Here is a 22,826-nt window from a genome sequence, read left to right as displayed (position 1 = left end):
AAATAGAAAATTCACCCCAGGGATCACTCCAGTGGCTTTACTCGACAGAGGCACTGGGAACTAAGGTCGGGTGGCACGATGCCAGGGTAATCCTATGGGCTAGGTTTGTAAAGGCTCCAGGGCAATTAGCCTAGTACACACCTATGAACCTATATGACTCTGCAGATGACTAGAGTACAAGGAATAAAAATCAAAATAGTACTGGTGGTGCACACAGCTCTGGCTCATACTGTCATATGTGTTAGTGGATCAGACGATCACAACCTGGCCTGAAGTACACCATGCAAACACAGCCAGTGGTAAATCCAAATTAACTATTCATATTACATATATTTGGTTCTTTTTTACATAAAAATCACATCTCCTTTGCATTCAGTTACATTTTATGGATAATATGTATTTTCTGACATTGTACTATCGGTTGATTAAACCAGACTTCATTGCTACCTCAAGTAGTAAATATGCTACTGGTAAATCAATGGAAACCATGATAAAGTTTCTTTAACAGAGCCTGTTTTTCTAACATTTGTTCCATCATATATTTACATGGCAATAACAACCAGTTATGAGAATCCAAATTAGGGTAACAAATATTTTTTTAACATTTCTTTTACTATTAATGGTATGCCATCTCCATTCTGTGGTCTGACTGTAAATTAACAAGCTCCACATTCCATACTATAAAGCATCTATGCATTCTCCTTTTAAATCTTTTTAGGTTGCATTCAGTGGTCTTGTTCACAGAGGTCCTCTAAGTACTTACTTTCTGCCATAATATATCATCTTACATATTTCTATAGTGTTAGGAAAAATATTGTTACAATGGAATTTGTTAGATAAACTATTCACAGCTGTACTTTCCTGCACTCTGCTGAAAATTACTCATGATTTGTAAGAAAAAGCTATTAAGCCAACTAAATAGTAATACATTTTATTTGTTCTTTTGCAATTGCTTTAAGTGAATTGTAGCCCTGATTCTTCTCATGCATGCCTCTCAACTGTCCTTGATTTTCAGGGATGTTCCTGATTTTAACTCAAATTTTAGGTCTGTCCCTCTTAATATCTGTTAAAACTAGTGACTGTCAGAGAAAAGTTGGTGACTACACTTAATATACAATGACAGTAATTAGAGTTACAGACTTATTTAATTTAGAAAATGTATATTAATTCATGTTATTTTACTGTGTCACTGTCTCAAGTTCATAGTGCTAATATTTTAAGTGTCCATGATTGTCCTTGATTATTCCTGGATTTGTCCCTGATTCTGTTGAGATTTTTTCCTGATAAGAGCTATGCTCTTGTGTCTTTCTGCAAAAATAGGCATGGCAACAAAATCAGTGTGCTAACAGGTGTGACTATGAAGCTTTGGTGCTGCAGTGATGTTCCCTACAGCAGTATGCAGAGACCCTGTTTTGGATAGCTACACTATGGCTGGGATTCACAGACAAGCACGTGACTTTGCTTCACAGGGTGGCACCTATCTTAAAAGACATGCATTATATATTGTCTTTGCATCACCACAAACTTCACATGATGATACCTACATCTGCACTATGAGCTAATCATCTTCTCAGCTAATATCTTCTGGTTTGAATCCCCACAAACTTCACATGATGATACCTACGTCTGCATTATGAGCTAATCGTCTATGAATCCCAGCTAATATAGTCTGCAGTTCAGTTATGTGTATTTTTACTGTTTTTATTTTTTAATCTGGAGTGGTACAAAATGCTGCATAGTGTACTGCATGCTTACTTGAAAAGAAATGAGAAAAGCTAATTATGCATAAGTTGTTTGCAGAGTAATTTACAAATACTGCAATACACCCTATAAAGAAGAATTAGCACACCTGATATGGAGTATAATTTCAAGGCCTGCTGAAGGTCTAAGAAACAGTGCAAACACAAAGTAAATGGAAAAAAAAACAAGCTACAGAAAAGTTGTAAAAAAAATACATTTCTACAGAAAAGTTATACAAAAATGACACATAAGAGTATACGACTGCAGGTAATGAAGGGAAGGCCTTTTCCACTTACCATAGATCTGCTGCAGTGCCTTTCTGTCCAGCATGTCCAGCTGTACTCTAGTGTTCTGTGTGATGTAGTTTGGCTGCATTATGGAGGTTTTACGTGAGGAATGAGTTAGTCCAAGGACATGGCCTATCTCATGAAGAGCCACCTAAATGGAGAGAAAGAAAATATATTTTCATCTATTTTCAACTCCAGCTGATGCGTGTGATGACTTCTAAAAACATACATATGAAAAGATCAGCTGGCCAGCTTGCATACACAGGCTAGTCATCCATCTATGCTGCTAGTGTTCCTGAGCAAGTTGCAATTTAGATTTACGTAAGACAGCTGTTTAGGAAAAAGACAGTCAGCTGATACAAGCTCTAGTTTCCACTGGATCTGGTTAGGTCTGCCACTGGCACCCTGGTAACAGGAACAGAAACTATCAGCCTTTCTCAGCAATAACGGCACACACAGAATGTGTATACAGATATGTACTGTGAGTGCTATATACGCTCCCTGAATTCCACAACAATAATCCATGTGCCAAAGGGTACAAGAAAATAGACGCAATGATAGGAAACAACACTATGATTCACCATCCTGGATCTCTGATCCTCACCCATATATTGTGTTGGAATAAATAAGCAGGTGTAGTTTATACACCATATATATATATATATATATATATATAAATATTTAAATATATATATATATATATATAAATATATATATATATATATATATATATATATATATAAATATAAATATATATATATATATATATATATATATATATAAATATATATATATATATAAATACATATAAATTAATATTATATATATATATATATATATATATATATATATATATATAAAACTGGATCTACTCTGGAAGCTTGAACTTTCAAAGCTTCAAACTTCATATGGTCGAAAACTTCAATTAAAAAAAAAAAATTTTTTACATTTATGCAGGGGGCAAGCCCTCCTTGCACCCCCACATCCCCTGCTAACTAAATATACCAACTCTGAGATCACACTTACAATGAAGAGTATGGTAAATTTCCCATTCCACACTGAACAGCAATCTCCATTTAAACCGTTCGAAGTTTCAGAACTTCAGTCTTATGGTCTTGACCATATGAAGTTCAAAGTTTTGAAACTTCGAGCTTCCAAAGTAGACCCATATATATATATATATATATATATATATATATATATATATATATATATATATATATATATATATATATATATATATATATATATATATATATATATATACACGAGTTGAATAAAAAACAAGGAAACTCACTGAAAACACAAACGGAACACCACTGCAGCCAGAACGATGTAAAAGAAAAGAAACGCAATTTATTTAAAGACCAAAACAGCGTTTTCGCTTCCAGAAAGCCAGAAGCTTCATCAGCAGTTGAAAGGATTAAAACCTAATGCATTTAAAACAAAGTAACTGGCGCTTGTTGACGACATCACCACAAGCGCCACAAGGTTGCTTAAAGGGGCAACGATGAAACTTAAAAGGGCAACAATAACAAGGAGAGTGGGTAAATACAAATACATAGTATGCCCTGTGAAACTTATATACAAAAATTAAAACATTCTATAATGAAGTGTGAAGCTAAAAAGCTGTATATAGTGAATATCAATAGACAAGAGCAACTAAATATACTACTGCATCGGGTCACCTAACAGGAGCAAGCAATATAAAAAAAGCTACATATCAAAGGAAAATCAATATGTTGAGGTTGCTATTGCTTTAAACTATAGATGGAATAGAACACTGAATGGGCTTAACCCTAGCAAAGCATTATATGCAACATTATTCACTGTCCTTGGAATTGACCAATGGGATAGGTTGGTACGCCACCAAGAGTAAAAAAGTACTATCTAAGGTAGCTCTTATATTTAAGAATTGCAGCAATGTTACAGTTTTCGTTTAGCCCAGGAAATGAAAAAGGCGTCCAGTTGAGTTGCCATTCGAGCTCACGAGTCTCGACAATGAGAGATTGTGGGCCACCTCTGATATCCATGCTGATATGATCAATGCCCATGAACAGGAAGCTGTGGCCGCTGTTGTTAAGAATATGTTTTGACAACGCGTTGTCGCTTTTCTTATTGTTGATAGCGTAGATGTGTTGGTATATACGGTCACAGAAGCGTCTATCCGTTTTACTAACATAGAAAGCTGCGCAGCATTGGCAAAATGCTACGTATACTATGGCCTTCGTTTTACAATTAATTTTGTGATTGATGAAATATTTCCTCTCCCCAGTGATGAAAGAGTTACCTACTCGCAGGTATCTGCACCATTTGCAGCACCCACAAGTAGATGTGCCCTTTATTCTCGTCAAGTGTTCACATTTCGTATTTCTCTGTAAAATATATTTAAGATTATTACCCCTCCTGTAAGTGAAGATAGGAGATAAACCTAACCTATCGTGTAGCCCCGAATTCATGATAAAAAAACAGTTCTTCCTCATGATGGAGCAAATATGCCTTGAGTTTGTGTTGAAGGCAGTAATGAAACTGGCCGAGAAGTCAGGGTCCTTTTTGATGTCCACAACAATAGTATCCTGCCCACAAGATGGATCCAAAAGCAATGGATCCAATGTGTCTAATGGTCTTCCACTTGGTGAGGGGGGAGATCTAGAGGAGAGAAGAGGTGTGAGAAAACCCTCCAAACGTTTAGAGGAGACTTCCACAGTCAAATCAATGACCAAGTCTACCGGGTATCCTCTGTTTAAGAAGAAGTCTTTAAGTAAGGCACATTCTTTTTTGAAGGCTTCATCGGTGCTGCACATACGGGCTGCCCTCACTAGTTGTCCCTTCACAATCGACCTCTTCTGTTTCCAGGGGTGACAACTTGAAAAATGCAAGAAGGAATTGCAGTAGGTGGTTTTCCTAAAAATGGAAGAACAAAAATTGTTGTTGAAATTGTCCTTTACCAGTTGTACATCCAAATAGTCGATGACAGAGGAAGAGAAATGGTGTGTGAATCTTAAAAATTCAGTTGTGGAATTCATGTATGAAATGAGTTCCAGAGCTTCCTCTTCACCTCCTTCAAAAAGGATGAAAATGTCGTCCAAGAATCGTGTGTAGATTTTTGAACAACTGAGAAAAATAGGAGAATTAAATGGGAAAAATTTCTCCCAGTAGGCTACAAATAGATTTGCAACACAACTGCCACACGGGGAACCCATTGCAATTCCTTTCTTTTGCAAGAAGTATTGATTGTTTGAAAATGAAGAAATTAGAGGATAAGACAATGTCAAGCAAGACCGTGACAATATGAATGTCATTACTGGGAGCCCCAAGTTCCCGAAGCATGAGTTCAATCCATTCAACCACTTCTATGTGAGGGATGGAGGTGTACAAATCCACCACGTCTGTAGTCAGGAAATTAAGATCAGCGTTGAATTGCACATCATTAATCAAGTTGAGGAACGCCCAAGAGTCTTTACAAATCTGCGGGATAGATTTCAAATATCTACCAATGATGTTATCAATGATACGGGCACAGGGGTGCGTGATAGAACTTCTTCCATCAACTAGTGCCCGCATAGGTGGATCAGAAAGGCTCTTGTGGATTTTGGGGATCCCAAACATGACTGGTACTTTAGGCATGGTGATGTCAACAAAATTGTAAGTATCAATGTCAATTCTGCCTTCCAGGAAAAGATCCCTAAAATACCTTCTAATTCTTTTATATGCAGTGGACAGCTCGTTCAAGGATGAAGTAGCATAGGCAGGGGAATCGAGTACCCTCAGCATTCTCCTGGTGTAGTCTTCCTTGTCGAAGATAACTAGACCACCTCCCTTATCTGGTTTAATGACTCGGACAGCTTTATCGCAGAGATTGTTCAAGCTTGCGACTTGATCCTGGGATATATTCCTTGTTGATCTTAAGTTGCGGTTGTGGAAAAATAAGTGTCTCAGGTCAAGTTCACAGGCGCTTTCAAAGATGTGAAGACCAGGGTGTAAAGGAGGGTTGAATAAACTAGTTAACTTCAATTTGTTGTCCAGTGCAGAAGATTCACTATTGAAAAAAACTTTCAAGTTTAATTTCCGCACATAGAATTTAAGATCCACCAGTGTTTTAGCTAATTTAAATTGGTGGTCGGGTACAAAATTTAACCCTTTTGCCAGAAGTTCAACCAGTTCTTGGTCAATCAAAGTATTAGAGAAATTGTAAATGTGGAAGTCGCCTTTAAGATTGGAAATGACATGAGGAAGGTTGTCGTCACCAGAAAGGCAGACTGTGTGGGGTGAAATTTCATCCATTAATTCCACCTCTTGTACCTCTGGTTCCGGTTGCCCTTCTTCCCTAAAAAAGGCCTCTGTTGATTATTGTAGTTGTGTGCTTTATTTTGGTTTTTAAGCCTATTGCTTCTTCTAGGCCCTTGCACAGGACTAGCCGGACTATTAGTGTCTGTGATGTCCTCATCACAGAGGGGCTCTTCCAGCATTTCGTTATCACATCTATTATGTGCTGGGTCATCCCTTTCTGCATAGATATTTTGTCTAGTAACCTTTTTTGCCAGATTCGGGTACGCACAGTGCGTCTGGTAAGCCAACCTGTCTCTTGTTAACTTTTTGCCCTTGTTAACATTAAGTTTGGACAGTAGAGCATCAATGCTGGTAAAAATACGACCATAGTCATATTTATACCTAACAAAGTTAATATCAACTTTAATCGCGTATATATATATATATATATATATATATATATATATATATATATAGAGAGAGAGAGAGAGAGAAGTATACAGCTATATTTCTGTATATAACTATACGCATGTGTGTATGTATGTGTATATATATATATATATATATATATATATATATATATATATATATATATATATATATATGGGTCCACTACAGAATCTCGAAAGCTCATAATACCGAAGCCCATAATCCTGAGACCAAAATCCGAAAATTCAAAATCCCGAAGCCCAAAATCCTGAAACTCAAAATCCTGAAAACACAAATAATGCTAATATGTCAATATAAAGACACTAATATCTACCAACTGACCCTGACCCTAACCCTAACCCTAAGGTCCATCACTATCGCACACTCACCTGACCCACGCCTAACCCTAACTCACTTAAACCGCCCCAACCCCAATATTTGTCACTATTGCATACATGCCTAACCTGCTTCTAACCCTAACTCACTTAAACCGCCCCTAACCCTAACATAAAACCAACCGCACACTTACCTGAACCCAACGCATGACCTAACACCACAGGGCTAACAATAGCAAAGCCACAATGACGTCCGTATGTCCATTTTGTGTTTTCAAGATTTTGAGTTTCAGGATTTTGGGCTTTCGGGATTTTGAATTTTCGGGATTTTGGTCTCAGGATTATGGGCTTCGGTATTATGAGCTTTCGAGATTCTGTAGTGGACCCATATATATATATATATATATATATATATATATATATATATATACACACACACACACATATGTGCACATATATATATGCACATATGTATATTTATAGGTGCCGTGTGTTTGGTCGACCTTTGCTTTGGTTGAAAGCTGGAAGAGCAGTGTTGTTTCTTTGAATGTTTGGCTTACCTAATGATCATTAATAATATATTCCTTCCTGGAACTGCCACTAATCCTGCCTCAAATAACACTCCTTCTGAGATAGCTGCTCAATTTAGCGTACATTGTATAGAAAGCAATACAGCCCTTACTAAAGATTTTCCACCTAACAAGCCTGACATCCTCCCTCTTCAGATAGCACCCCCTACATTTCACCTATGTCTAAGATGAGGAGCAGGGACAAAGACAGGAGGCAGAAAAAGTCACTTGTAAAAACTGCTGTACCTCCACTGCTCAACTAACACTTCTTGACTCTACTATCCACAACTAACATTGTTTACCTATAACTTTCTGCTTACTACTCTACCTCCTAATTGGTACATTACCCTAATGCAACTGAATAACGTGTGGAACTTCCTCATTAATAACTCATGCATAACCATGTTTACAGCTGTTTCACCACAGATGATTGCATATAATATGATTCATTTCAATATGATATTGTAATTGTATTAGCATGAAAGTATATTTTTATTAATTAAACTACTATATCTACTTCTAATATTCACAACCAAATTACCATTCCATCACTACTTCTCTATAAAGAATTAAACTTGCTTATTCCCCCGAACAGCTCAGTCTACTGCATGTCTTAAATTACTCCTGCCTGTCTTATACACCACTCTTCAATCTGTAAATTCTTAGCAGAATATTTGTGGATATCAGTACAAGTTTTATTATTCTGATTACTTTGTTAAACATTCACTGAATCAGTTTTTGCTGGAAAAGCTCACCCACACTCTGCCACAGCTTGCTGTGAGGGAAAGGTTAGTTTGCTTTTGATTTCTTGTACTTTACATTACTTTGTCTTTTTCTATTTTGTATACTGTGATTTGTTTTCTTTACACTGTTTTTCTTGTATTCTGCTTCCAATTGCATGTTAAAACTTGAAAAGAGACCATTGCTGTGTCTCTTGTGAGTCAGACAGAATTTTCTCCCACACTTTCACCCTGTTACTGATGTGTTCTTAAACATCACTGTCATTCTAGTTGCCTGACCCTTATGATAGTTTGACCATATATCTCCTTCCCGCTCTCATTCACTGGCTGGTGTGAGTAAACACAAAACTATTATTTTGTGAAATCCCACCCCTTCAACTATTTACATTTACTGGCCATCCCACTGTATTCTACAGCATCAGAATATAAAAGTGCCCACCCCCTTCCAATCTATCTTGCTATTTTAAAAACAGTGGCTCTCCTCTTAGACAGCTAAAACTTAAGTTACATATTTTCATATCTAACTGCTTAGTGTACACTGCAGTGTTTAGGATAAACCATTTTCTTCATCTTACCTTTAAACATCTTCTTCAAGACCACCAGTTACTGGACTGCCCACACCCGCATTCTGCCTCTCAGTAGTCTTCTTGGAATTAGTGCATCTGTTTTCTCCTGGTGAGAGAAGGAGTACAGGGACATTATTTCCTGGAGAATGCAGATCACCAGAATGCCTAATAGCTGCTTTATAGGTGACAGCTTGGAATCTGTGCTTATATTCTGGTCCTGGTGAAAGAAGCTGCAGAGTGCATTGAATCCTGACTGTTCCTGGTTGGAGAGTGATTATCTGTGCTTAACGTTCCTGATTGGTCTGGTTGCTATTCAAGGCATTTACCAGGAAAAGGCTACAAGCCTACAGACCCTTGCATCATCTGGGATAAGGCTGTGGATCACCAAACAGGCTGTGGCCTGCTTCTCATCTTGGGATTGGTGCTAACATTTTGCTTCTGGTGAGAGAAGAAGCAGAAGGAGCATTGTATCCCAACAGAGTGAAGCTGTGCTGAGACCAGCATTAGTAGTAGCCAGGCAGTAGCCATTCATGCGACTCCCTTCTTTTCATCATTCTTGACAAGTTAACTCTTTGTTTTCAGTAAGTACTGCTTGATTTGTTTCTAACTTCAGAATATCCGCCTAAATACTTCATCTTTACATTTTCAGGGTCTATGTAATAGTTTCCTCTCAAGTGTTTGACAGTGCTTTGTATAGACTCAGACACCATGAGTGACAGTTTTCTTAAAAAAGCACAACTGAAATTTCTCCATTGCCTAGTTGCACACAGGACAATTAGTTTGCAGTGGCAAGCACTGTCCCCATAGTTGCAAACCAGATACTCCTGACAGTGATTGATATTCTCACACCAACTGTCTAATCAATTAAAAAGGGTCTGTTGCCATGGATATCAACTTTCCTACTGCCTCTGTTACTGTCTTTGTGGATATGGCCATCCCGAGGCAATGTAGAAATTGCCTCATGTTTACTGACAACCAGTTAATTCTCAAACAAGCTGATATGGTATGTGAGAGATGTATTTACACAATGTCACTGGAGGCAAAGCTCTCACTTAAAAGTACTCCTAATGTCAATAAGGTTGTCAGTAGTACACATGTTGCACCCATCATGCACAATTCAAAGCAGACATATTGACCCACATATGCTGAGGCACTTAATTGTAAACTTCCTAAACCACAAAGACATCCTAGATGAAGTACACATAACAAATACCCTCGGTAGCCCCAAATGCACTCTTTCAAAACAACACCCACATCAACACATACAGCTACATCTCATGGAGCCTCTACCTATAAGCCCATAAGGCAAGCCACCACACAATCCAACATTCTAGTCACTGGAGACTCCATCATGAGGCACACTGATGTCCCTCTCACCAGGCTGAGCAAAGAAAAAGTCATGGTCAGTTGCTTATCAGGGGCTAGGATCTGCCACATTACACAGGCATTCAAGTCAGTGGACCACAATTACCAATATAACTCAGTCATAGTCCATGCCGGAGTAAATGACATGAGATGTACCTCCCTAGACTATATGAAGAGAAACATCATGAAGCTCTTGGAATATGTGTCTCAAGCTGGTATGAGCCTAGCATTGAGCAGCATTTTACCTTCTCCAAGGATGATGCCACAATATGAATAAAAGATGATTGACGTTAATAATTGGCTTAGTTTCTGGTGTCATTCTAAGGGGGTGCAATATCTGTCAGCATGGAAGGAGATAGTCAACAGACCATGCTGCTTTGCCAGGGATGGTCTGCACCTCTCTCCTCTAGGCTTTTGAATATTAGCTAAAACACTGTCTTCCTCCATACTGTCTTTTTTAAGCAATGCCAAACTGAAAGTACTTCCGACACAGCAAATCAAAACCAAGAAAATCTAAAGGCATTACTGCTCAATGATATGGAGTTTGAATAAAAAACTCCACTCCCTAGAAGCTCTCTTTTCCCCTAGAGAATGCTGATGCCTATTCGGTCAATGAGACATGGTTTAAAGCCACAGAGAGCACACCACGGCCAGCTACTTCACACGCTGTGACAAAAGGTGGAAGTGTCTCTGTTTACATCAAAGATAAATATACTTCAAGGCTGGTCAAACAGAACAATGCACTTGAGCTGCCCCATGTTCAGATCATCATAAGAAAAATCCAATACCACTTCCTTGCAAGCTATAGGTCCCCTCTATGACCCAAGAAACCAATATCATGTATTTAAACTTATTAGAAACACTAACCATCCAACCCAATACCATATTCATGGGTGACTTTAATTACCCCACTATTAAGTGGGAATCCTATATGACACCAAACGTACATGCACAGAGATTCCTGGATTTTGTAAGCACAAACTTCCTAGACCAGATAGTTAATACACCAACTAGGGGTGCAACCATACTGGATGTGGTCCTCACTAATATGAGACAGTGCTGCACACCCCTACTGTAATGCCTTCCCTGGTAATGTCAGACAACAAAATGGTCTCCTGTGAAGTAAAATAAAACAAAACCTGGACCTCCAGCTAAACCTGGAATATTCAGGAACTATTCTAAGGCTAACTTCCTGCTATTAAGTGAGAACCTGGCGAAATTTCAAGCCCCCATAAACTCTGAGAACACTGCTGCCTATGCAGAACTGCTCACAGAAAGTCTGTACAAGTATGTTAATAGCTGCATAGAGGCAGCTGTACCCACCAGGAAGAAATACAGAACAAACTCAAAAAACAAGCCACCCTGGTGAAATCACAAAATCAACAGGATGTATAACAGGAGGAAGGAAATCATGGCAAAAATTTGGAGGTGCAGCACCCAGCAGGATAAAAACACTCCCATCAAACTAAACAAACAACTCAGAGGACAAATAAAGTCTACCAAAGTCAAATTTGAGGGAAGTTTGACCTCACAGGTCAAGGACAACCACAAAGCATTCTTTAGCTATGTCCACAACCTCAAAGACAATACACAATTGTGTGCAGAGCTCATTGTAAATGAAGACACCTGTACTGAGCCGGAAGACATAGCAAATCTCTTGGCTAATAAATTCAGCACTAAATTTACCCCTCTCTCCCCTTCACTCTTCCCTCAGGAAATATCATCAAATATAACTCCCCCTGCTGTCACTAGGGGGAGTTATATTAGGGTCCTTAATGCTCTCTCTAAGATCAAGAACACTGCATCAATAGGCCCAGACAATATCTTAGAATGCCTTCTAAATAGCATGAAACATGACCTATTAGGGCCTCTGGAATTACTATTTAACTGCAGCCTCCAAACAGGTTTCATGCCTCATGAATGGAAAGAGGCAACTATCATCCCTCTGCACAAAGGTGGGCCATCTACAGACCCTGAAAACTACAGACCCATAAGTCTCACTAGTCTTATATGCAAAGTCATGGAAAGAATTATCATGGAGATGATCAACAGAGATATAGTAAACCTCCAGACACTGGACCCAACCCATTTTGATTTCGTCAAGGGCAGATCATGCCTACTCAAGCTGGTGGACTTCTTTGAGAAGGTCACCAAAGCAATGGATGAGGGCAGAATTGCTCACACTGCCTACCTTGACCTGGCCAAGGCATTTGACACAATACCCTACTTGGGTATTATTGACAAACTCAAGAGATTAGGTACAAACCCATAAGCCACCCAGTGGAGAGCCAACTGGCTCAGAGACAGGACCCTGGAAGTTAGAATTGGGGAGTCCATCTCTACAAAGAGGCCAGTCATAAGAGGAATCCCTCAGGGATCAGCTTTGGACTGCTCCTTTTCGACATTTACTTCTCAGAAGTCAAGGCCAATGTCAGTGGGTTCTGGCTGACTAAATTTGCAGATGACTGTAAATTAGGAGTTGTCTTTGAGTCTCACACTAACACAAATGTTCTCCAGGAGGGGCTGACATAGGCAAACAACTGGTGTCAGAATCAATGACTAAAACTAAATGCCAAGAAATGCATAATAGTATCCTTTGAAAAGTCATCCATCCCTGGTAACTATCATATTGATAACACGCCCCTTAGAGATAACCCAGCAGTCAAGGACTTAGAGACACACACATATAGTAATTTAGCCTTTGACCATCATGTGTCTATGGTGGTGAGGAAATCATTCTATATTCCACAACTTATAAACAAAGGTATGGCATCTAAGTCCAAGGAAGTCATTGTTCCACTGTATTCGGCATTCATCATACCTATCATTGAGTACTAACCAGGCATATCCAACAACTGGAACGTCCACAGAGTTTCCTCACTAAAAGAATACATGATTGCCTCAAGGCCCTATCCTTGTATTCTGTCTCCTACAAGCTTTTGAGGGGAGATCTATGCCTGGCATACATGGCATTGTCAGACCCCACTCTGATGGACCTCCTGCGTATCCACAAAACAAATATCACCAAAATTCCCATTCTAAAGACTTAAACCTTGCCTGTGATATAAACAGGACCTGCTAGAGAGATAGGTGTATATCCCAGAGATTACCCCATTTATGGAACAGGCTCCCCATCCATGTGAAGCAGAGTTCCTCCCTAACCCAATTCAAGTGCAACTTGGACAATTGGATGGGAAACCGGAAATTCATCCCTGGTTTGGCACCAATGTCTTTAATGGACACAAGTAACCTGTAAATGGTTCATCTCCCAAATCCCTGCTTACACTTATTGACGGTATCACAACTTGTCAGAGATTTGGGGTGCATGGCTAGGCTTAAAAAGGCCCTTGTCATCGTTAGCCTATTAAACACTTATGAATCTATGAAATTTGTTATTGTAAATATTGATTGCAATAAACTTGTTACCTCTGAGGTTTTCTCCCTGAGCCTTCAACGTAAAAGGGCACAAAGTGCCAAGTTGGACTTTCCCGGTAAACAAATGTCAATAAATAAACAACCATCTGACCATTACTAGTAGGACTAACTGCAATTAGAAACTAGTTATGTATATTACAGCAGCAAGATCAGCACATTGTTTATTTATTTGTTTATTTTATTTTCATTTACTGATCTGGGAAATCTGACAGGGTGTAGAACTCCTTTTTAGCACAGTATACAAAGCAGATTATGACATGTAAGTTAAATGTTAATTTCAACATTGACAGTGCAGCATTAGAAAATTATACTCACAGCCTTGCCTCTCAACCTCTCAGTGCAAGATATATGAACAAGGCCAAAAATAATGGGGGGAGAAAGGTTCAAAAATAGGGACAGATTCTAAATATTGCTCCTATACACTTATGAAAGTTGTCAGAATAGTAGGTTTTGAGGTATTATGTATTATCTGAAAGATATGAAGTCAGGCTCAGAATGTTTTTCCATTATGAGTGTTATCTGGGGACTTCAATCTTCATTGATTTGCCTGAAAATAAATTTAATGAAGAACACACCAACATTATGAGGAAAAAATCTGGATATTCTGAGAAAATCTGGACAGTTAAAATTATACTCACAGCTTATTGCATTGCTCACAATACACAAAGGCATATATACTTTCATGCTAATGCAATCACAATATTATATTGAAATGAATCACATTATATGCAATAATTTGCAGTGAAACAGCTATAAACATGGTTATGCATGAGTTATTCATGCGAAAGTTAGACACATTATTCAGGTTGCATTAGGGTAATGTACCAATTAGGAGGCAGACTAGTAAGTAGAAAGTTATAGGTAAACAATGTTAGTTGTGGACAGTAGAGTCAAGAAGTGTTAGTCTACGAGTGGAGGTACAGCAGTATTTACAAGAGATGTCTACCAGAACCATAGTTGACACATCTCAGGCTCAGTGACATTTCCCAATCTGCCATTGCTTAATTCTAAACTGAGAAGCAAAAAAGAATTCATTCCCCAATCTGGTGCTCCTGACTTAAGGAGCTGGCCAGGTCCATGCCTACACCCTTCAATTCTAGGTTCAGGTGCAAAAAAAGTCCTATACTTCAGGACCAAATTTAAAAAAAGTACTTTCTACTTTTAAAAGTGTACCAAATTCCTTGCTCTAACTTATACAACACAAAAAGGGCTGAAGTGGTTCAGTCTTGATCACAAAAATGTTACTGCTATTACTTCCATACTAGCGTTCAAAAATGCCGGTATGGAAATGAAAGATGGTAACGCACTACTAACTGGTGTCTCTCAATTGGGCCCCCTATCACCTACTCAGAGCAGCTGCCCCCTTCTTACCACCCTAGCTATATCTCGGACTTACACTATATATACATATATATATATATATATATATATATATATATATATATATATATATATATATATATATATATATATATATATATATATATATATATATATCAAGATATATATATATATATATATAGATATATATATATAGATATATATATATAGATATATATATATAGATATATATATATATATATATGTATATATATATACGGGTCACCTTAATTTCACCGACAGTTCATTTCACTGACAACCAAGTCAGCAGGCCCCATTCATTGAAACTTCATTTCACTGACACTTCATTTCGTCGACAAAGATATAGGACCCATTCCCCAATGTAGAGGGACCCTGGAGTTAGAATAGATAGTAAGGGGGGTGTGGGGGCCACAGCCCCCCACATATCATAAACGTTTGACAATATACAGATGTATTCTTTCAAGTGCAACGAATAACTATTTCCAAAAAAAAATTATAGAACCCCAGTATGTGGGGGCTTTGTCCCCCAAACCCCCCATTGTGGGGGTGTGTGCCCCCCACAACCCCCTTACTATCTATTCTAACTCCAGGGTCGCTTTACAGTGGGGAATGGGCCATATATCACTGTCGACGAAATGGGGGTAAGTGAAATATATATATATATATATATATGTATGTATATATATATATATATATATATATATATATATATATATGTGTGTGTGTGTGTGTGTGTGTGTGTGTGTGTGTCAGTGTGTATATATATATATATATATATATATATATATATATATATATATATATATCTATATATATATACATATATATATATATATATATATATATATATATATATATATATATATATATATATATATACATATGAAGTTCAGTATTTCGTGACCATAAAGGAGGAACCTGTAAATACCGAACCTTCACAATCCCGAAACTACAAATCCCAAACACACAGCATACACCACACCACACATAAACCACAACACCCACACTACAAAACAAATAAACACACAAAACAAAACACCACACTTTCACATACTTACACCCCCCCTACTTATATACACTAACTGCAAGATCGCACAAACTGAACAATCACAGCCGACATTCCACAGTCCCTCGCACACACACACACACACACACACACACACACACACACACACACACACACACACACACACATCACACATAGACAAACACCAACACATCCAACAATTACACACTCATACGTTCACCTTCCTACCTTAACCCACACATACAACTTACAATCTCCCACTCAAAAACCCTTACAAAACACTCACTTACCTTAGATTCCACGTAAATCCATACACTATGCTGAACAACATCCAAACCAAACACAGCACGTCAAGTAACGTAAAGCCATAATCACAAATTCAAAATATTCGAATTCGCAATTATGCACTTTCGACATTTTAAAAATTCGCCTTTATGGTCGCGAAATACTGAAATTCGAGATTTCACTAGTTTGCGATTATAAAGGGCAACTTTATACATATATATATATATATATATATATATATATATATATATATATATATATATATGTATATAAAATCCAAAAGACTGGGATGAAAAACCCAACATCCAGGAAGACTGACCGCTTGCAACACCAACAAAATACTAGTGGTAAGTAACCAATCGCCCAACCTGCAAACACACTAACACCGAAGCATAAAAACACCCAACCATGTGCAGCCCCCACTCTTCCTATGTGGGGGGCTGCACCCCAATCACCCCCCTAAGTAAATATGCCAACTTCGAGATCGCATTACTGCAGAGGTAAGGGGCAAAGGTCAGCATGCTGGCCAAATGGTCACTTACCATTAGTAATTTGTCAATGTTCCAGATGGTCGGTCTTCCTGGATGTCGGGATTTTCATCTGAGTCTTTTGTGTTTCAGTTAAGAGGGTTTTTGGGTTTCTAAAGGGGACCCCCAGATATATATATATATATATATATATATATATATATATATATATATATACACACACACACACACACACACACACACACACACACACACACACACACACACACACACACTCACACACCCAGACACACACACACACACACATATCTATATATATATATATATATATATATATATATATATATATATATATATATATATATATATATATATACATACATATATACAGTGGATATAAAAGGTGTACACACCCCTGTTAAAATGCCAGGTTTTTGTGGTATAAAAAAATGGGACCACAATAAATAATTTCAAAACTTTTCCCACCTTTAATTTGTCCTATAACCTGTACAATTCAATTGAAAAGAAACAAATCTGTTAGGGGAAAAATATAAAAAAATAAAAAAAAGTACAATAAGCTGGTTGCATAAGTGTGCACACCCTTAAACTAATACTTTGTTGAAGCGCCTTTTGATTTAATTACAACATACAGTCTTCTTGGGTAGGAGTCTATGAGCACGGCACATCTTGACTTGGCAATATTTGTCCACTCTTCCTTGCAAATGCACTCCAAATCTGTCAGATTGCAAGGGCATCTCTTGTGCACAGCCCTCTTCAGGTCAACCCACAGACTTTCTGTTGGATTTAGATCTGGGCTCTGGCTGGACCATTCCAAAACTTTAATTTTCATCTGGTGAAGCCATTCTTTTGTTGATATGAATGTATGCTTGGGGTCATTGCCGTGTTGAAAGGTGAAATTCCTCTTCATTTTCAGCTTTCTAGCAGATGCCTGAAGGTTTTGGGCCAAAAGTGATTGGTATTTGGAACTGTTCATAATTCCCACTACCTTGACTAAAGCCTTAGTTCGAGCTGAAGAAAAGCAACCCCAAAGCATGATACTGCCACCACCATGCTTCACCACGGGGATGGTGTCCTTTTGGTGATGCAAAGTGCTGTTTTTGCACCCAATGTACCTTTTGGAATTGTGGCCAAAAAGTTCAACCTTGGTCTAATTATACCATAACACATTTTCCCACATTCTTTTTGGAGACTTGATGTATTGTTTTGCAAATTTTAGCTGAGCCTGAATGTTTTTCTGTGTAAGGAAAGGCTTCCGTCTTGTAACCCTACCTCATAGTCCAGATATGTGGAGAATATGGGAGATTGTTGTCACATGTAACACACAACCCGTACTTGGCAGAAATTCCTGTAGCTCCTGAAGCTGTAGTCTTGCTGTAGGTCTCTTGGCAGCCTCCCTGACCAGTTTTCATCTTGACTTTTTATCAATTTTAGAGGGTCATCCAGTTCTTTGCAACGTCACTGTTGTCCCATATTTTGTCCACTTTTTGATGACTGTATCCACTGTGTTCCATGGTATATATAATGCTATGGAATGTTTTTTGTACCCTTCTCCTGACTGATAACGTTCAACAATGAGATCCCTTTGATGCCTTGTAAGCTATTTGCGAACCATGCCTTTTGGTGTATAAATGTCGGGAAAATCCTTCTAGGACAGCTGAACTTTATTTGGGGTTAATCAGAGTCTCTTTAATTGATGGCAGGTATGTACTCAAGAAGACTGACTGTTGTAATTAAATCAAAAGGTGCTTCAACAAAGTATTAGTTTAAGGGTATGCACACGTATGCAACCAGTTTATTGTATGTTTTTTATTTTTCATATTTTTTCCCCTAACAGATTTGTTTATTTTTCAATTAAATTGTACAAGCTATAGGCCACATTAAAAGGTGGGAAAAGTTTTGAAATGATTTATTGTGGTCTCATTTTTTTATATCACAACAAAATGGCATTTTAACAGGGGTGTGTGCACTTTTTTATATCCACTGTGTATATATATATATATATATATATATATATATATATATATATATATATATGTATGTATGTAGGTTCATAGTTTCATAGGTAGGTACTAGGCTATCTGCCAGGAGGCATTTATAAGCCTAGCTGGAATGTGTTGGCTTTCATAGCCCCCTTAGATTAGTTCCCTGTGCCTCTGTCCAGCAGAGCCATTGAAGTGATCCCTGGGGTAAAATTTCTGTTTCCCATCCACTCGTCAAGGTTTTTCTTGAAGAGGGTTAGCGAAGACCTCTGCCTAATGTAGATTGGAATCTTGTTCCAGAGCATGGGAAGTCTCTGGGACAGGAATCTATCCCTCCAGCACATCCTATTTATTGTTGTGGTGAGTTTTAGATCCCTGGAGCATGTGGCTCGAGGGGATATGTTTTTCTTTAGGTGGAGCATGTCTATCAATTCTGGGTTGGACATGGCCTTGTATGTCAGGCAGAGATCACCTCTGAGTAGGCGGTATGCAACTGAGTACAGCTGGAGTTTCTTCAGTCGAGCTGCATAAGGCATCTGTTTGAGGCCAGTGATCCTCAGTGAGGTACTTCTGTGGTCTTTCTAGTTGTTGCAGGTGTCTTGTAAGGTACATCCCAAATGGGGAATTGTACTCTATGATGGGTCTGATGAGTGATGAGTAGAGGGGCCCAATGACCTCTTTTTATCTGGATGCAAACCCTTTTGTGATTAGGTGGGCCACATAGAAGGATTTTCTAACCACTTTGGCAATGTGATTATCAAAGGAGAGGTTACTGTCTACTTAGGTCCCCAGATCCCTTATTACGTCTTCCGTATTTAGGGGGCTACCACTTATGTGGTAGTTTGGGGGTATTTTGTTTTTTTTCAAAAAGGATGACTATGTACTTTTTGGTATTTAGCTTGAGGCCATGGTTTTGACACCAGGTATCTGTCTCAGTGAGACCCTTTTAGAGGATGTCTGTGTCAGCCGGAGAGTCAATTATAGCCCCTAGTTTGCAGTCGTCTGTGAACTTGGTCAGCCATAGTCCTCCTGTTCTTGCCTGTACCTCTGAGAAGTATATGCTGAACAGGAAGGGTCCTAGGACTGAGCCCTGGGGAACACCATTTGTAAATGGTTTAGAGTCAGACCTAGCTCCCGCAACTCTTACCATGTGGGTTCTGTCTGTGAGCCAGCTGGCAACCCATCTCGTGACGTAGGGGTTTATGTTCAGGCTGGTGAGCTTGTCTATCATACCTGAGTAGGGAATGGTGTCGAAGGCTTTTGTGAGGTCTAGGTAGGCTGTGTGGACCACCTTTCCCTCATCTATAGCCTTGGTAACTGTCTTAAAGAAGTCCACCAGGTTTAGGAGGCATGATCTGCCCTTACCAAAGCCGAACTGGGTAGGGTCCAGTGTTTGGAGGTTCCCAATGTCTCTGTTAATGAGATCCAATATATTGTGCTCCATAGCTTTGCAGACCAAGCTAGTCAGGCTTATAGGGTGATAGTTCCCAGGGTCCGTTGTGGCTCCACCTTTGTGGAGCAGAATAAGTGATGCTGTGCATCACTCTGTGGGCATGTAGCCTGTGGAGAGGCTGAATTTAAACAGGGTGTTTAGGTGAGGGTTATTTCATCTTTGAGCTCGTGTACTACGCAGCCTGGGACACCGTTCGGTCCCATTGATGCTGTGTTTTTGGCTTTGGAGAGGGCTGTTTTAACCTGAGTGTCTGTGATTTCAAGGCCACTACATTCTTCTGGTATAGTTATGGGCCCTTTTGGGGGTGAGAGGGGGGTGATGTTTGCACTGAACCTGTCTGAAAGGATGTTGGCTATATCGGTCGGTTCAGTGTATTTTGTGTCATTCGGCACCAACTCCGAGCAGATCTGAGAATTGCCACTTAGATTCTTGATATAGCTAAATAATGCCTTGTAGTTATCTTTGGAGTCCATGGCAATTTTTCTTTCGAAGCTAGCCTTGGATGATTTGATGAGGGAACGTAGTTTCTTGCTGATACTGATCAGGGATGTCTTCTCTTCTTGGGATTTTACTCATTTCTGTACTAGTTTCCTCCTTCTATTGTACAGCTTGTTTATGGCAGGTGTCCACCAGACTGGTTTTCTTTTCTTGGAGGAGTGAGTCTTGGTTTTGTTTGGGATAGCACGATCCATGCATTCTTGTAGGTGCCCGTAGAGTGCATTAGTAAAGGATTTTGCAGCTTGGACAGCGTTATCCTTTAGCATGGGGGCTTTGAAACTTCCCACCTCGGTCTTAAGTAACATGAAGTTTGCTTTTGAAAAGTTTTTCACGGTGGTTTCTTTGACCGGGAGTGGTGGTGGAATCTGGATATCCAGAGTGATTAGTTTATGGTCAAATCTAACCAGTGAGGGGTTGACCTCCGGTGTGGAACACCGGTCGCCCATGTTGTTGATGACCAGGTCCAATATGTCATCTCTGGTGGGGGTGTTGTCCAGCTGATCCAGGGCGTTTGAGTTTATAAATTCTAGGAAATGTTGGGCAAGGGAGTTTGTACATGAGTAGTTCCCCCAGTTAATTTTTGGGTAATTGAAATCCCCCAATATCAGGGTGTTTGGTAGGACCTTTATGTTTCCCAGTGTTTCCAGGAATGTGAAGTGGGGGTCCTAGGACATGGTGGGTGATCTGCAGCAAGTTATAATTTGAACAGCAGTTTTGCCCATTGTTAGTTGCACGTGGATGATCTCTGAAACATCGTCCTGTGCCACTAACCTGGAGGTGTGGGTATGCTTGATCAATATGGATACTCCCCTGCCTTTTGTATTTCGGTCCAGGTTTTGTGGCCGAAATGTATGGTATGAGTTGTAGCCTGGTAGTGCTGGGGGGCTCTCTGGAGCCTTAAACCAGGTTTCTGTTACTGCACATATATCGATTTTCACCATACTGAGGAGTGCTTCGAGTGCGTGCATTTTCAGGTTTAGACTTCTGGCATTGAGTAGCACTACCCTCAGTTTTCTGTTACTTGTGCTATTTACGGCGGGGGGTTTGTCTTTTGAGCTTTGCCTAAAAAAGGCACTATGGGGGTGGCAAGAGCTTTGGCCAGTATTCGAAAGCCTAAGGGTGACATGTGCAAGTGGTCTCTAGCAAAGCAGCGTGGCTTGTCGAGCATGTCATCCCAGGCTGACAGACACTGGATCCTCTTTAAATGACACCAGAAGCTTAGCCAATTGTTGAAATTGATAATTTTTTTCTCTATACTGTGTATCATTCTTGGTGAGGGCAGGATGCTACTCAGGGTCAGGGTCATACCGGCCTGGGCTACTTGATCAGAGAGCTCCTCCATGTCTCTTTTCATGTAGTCCAAGGGGGTATGGCTCAGGTCATTCACACCAACATGGACAATGACAGAGTCATATTTGTACTTGTTCTGGAGTGACCTGAGTGCTTGTGTTGTGTGGCAGATACTGCCAAATGACAGGCAGCTAACAGTAACCTTCTCCTTTTTCAGCGTAGTGAGTGGGACGTCAGTGTGCCTGACTATAGAGTCACCTATTACTAGTGTGTTGGGTATGTTATTTTGCCTTAAGGGCTGTGATTGCGTGGCACACTGGTTTTGTGAAGTATGTGTTTCATGGTTTGTGTTGGGGGGTGGAGGTTGCTTGGATGTCTGCTTTGGAGGTCTCTATTGCTTTTGCAGATTTTTATTTAGAGCCTCTGAGTATGTTTTCGTGTATTTATGTGTGTTTTTTGCCAGTGCTGGTTTCATAGGTCTATGTGAGACTGGTGGTGTGATGCAAGTAATTCCCTTTTCCTCTTGACTGCCTGGTCCAGTCTTGGGTTGAGCGAGCTTAGCCTCCAATTTGGCAGTATAATTGCATCTTTCGCATGTATTAGTGTTTGGTGGAAGGAGGAGAGGGTTGTCTGTGTACATGAGGCAATTGTAACATTGCCTCAAAATGCCCAGATTCACCAGATGGAC

The 22,826-nt window shown here is 39.2% G+C and overlaps 1 protein-coding gene across 2 annotated transcripts in view; it reads right to left on the bottom strand.

The window, feature by feature from the left end:
* The window catches only part of LOC122795742 (matrix metalloproteinase-21-like), a 602,767-nt gene that overhangs the window by 254,003 nt on the left and 325,938 nt on the right, over nt 1-22,826 (bottom strand). For both annotated transcript variants that reach the window (XM_044064052.1, XM_044064053.1), the window contains one exon: nt 2,037-2,178. In XM_044064052.1, the coding sequence (XP_043919987.1) occupies nt 2,037-2,178 (142 nt within the window). The remainder of the gene's footprint in view (nt 1-2,036; nt 2,179-22,826) is intronic.

The sequence above is a fragment of the Protopterus annectens genome, chromosome 2.part2 (assembly GCF_019279795.1).
Source record: "Protopterus annectens isolate FY-2018-M chromosome 2.part2, PAN1.0, whole genome shotgun sequence".
Classification (NCBI taxonomy): domain Eukaryota; kingdom Metazoa; phylum Chordata; order Ceratodontiformes; family Protopteridae; genus Protopterus; species Protopterus annectens.
Note: the sequence above shows the minus strand (reverse complement) of the source record. Positions and strands in the feature narration are given on the sequence as shown.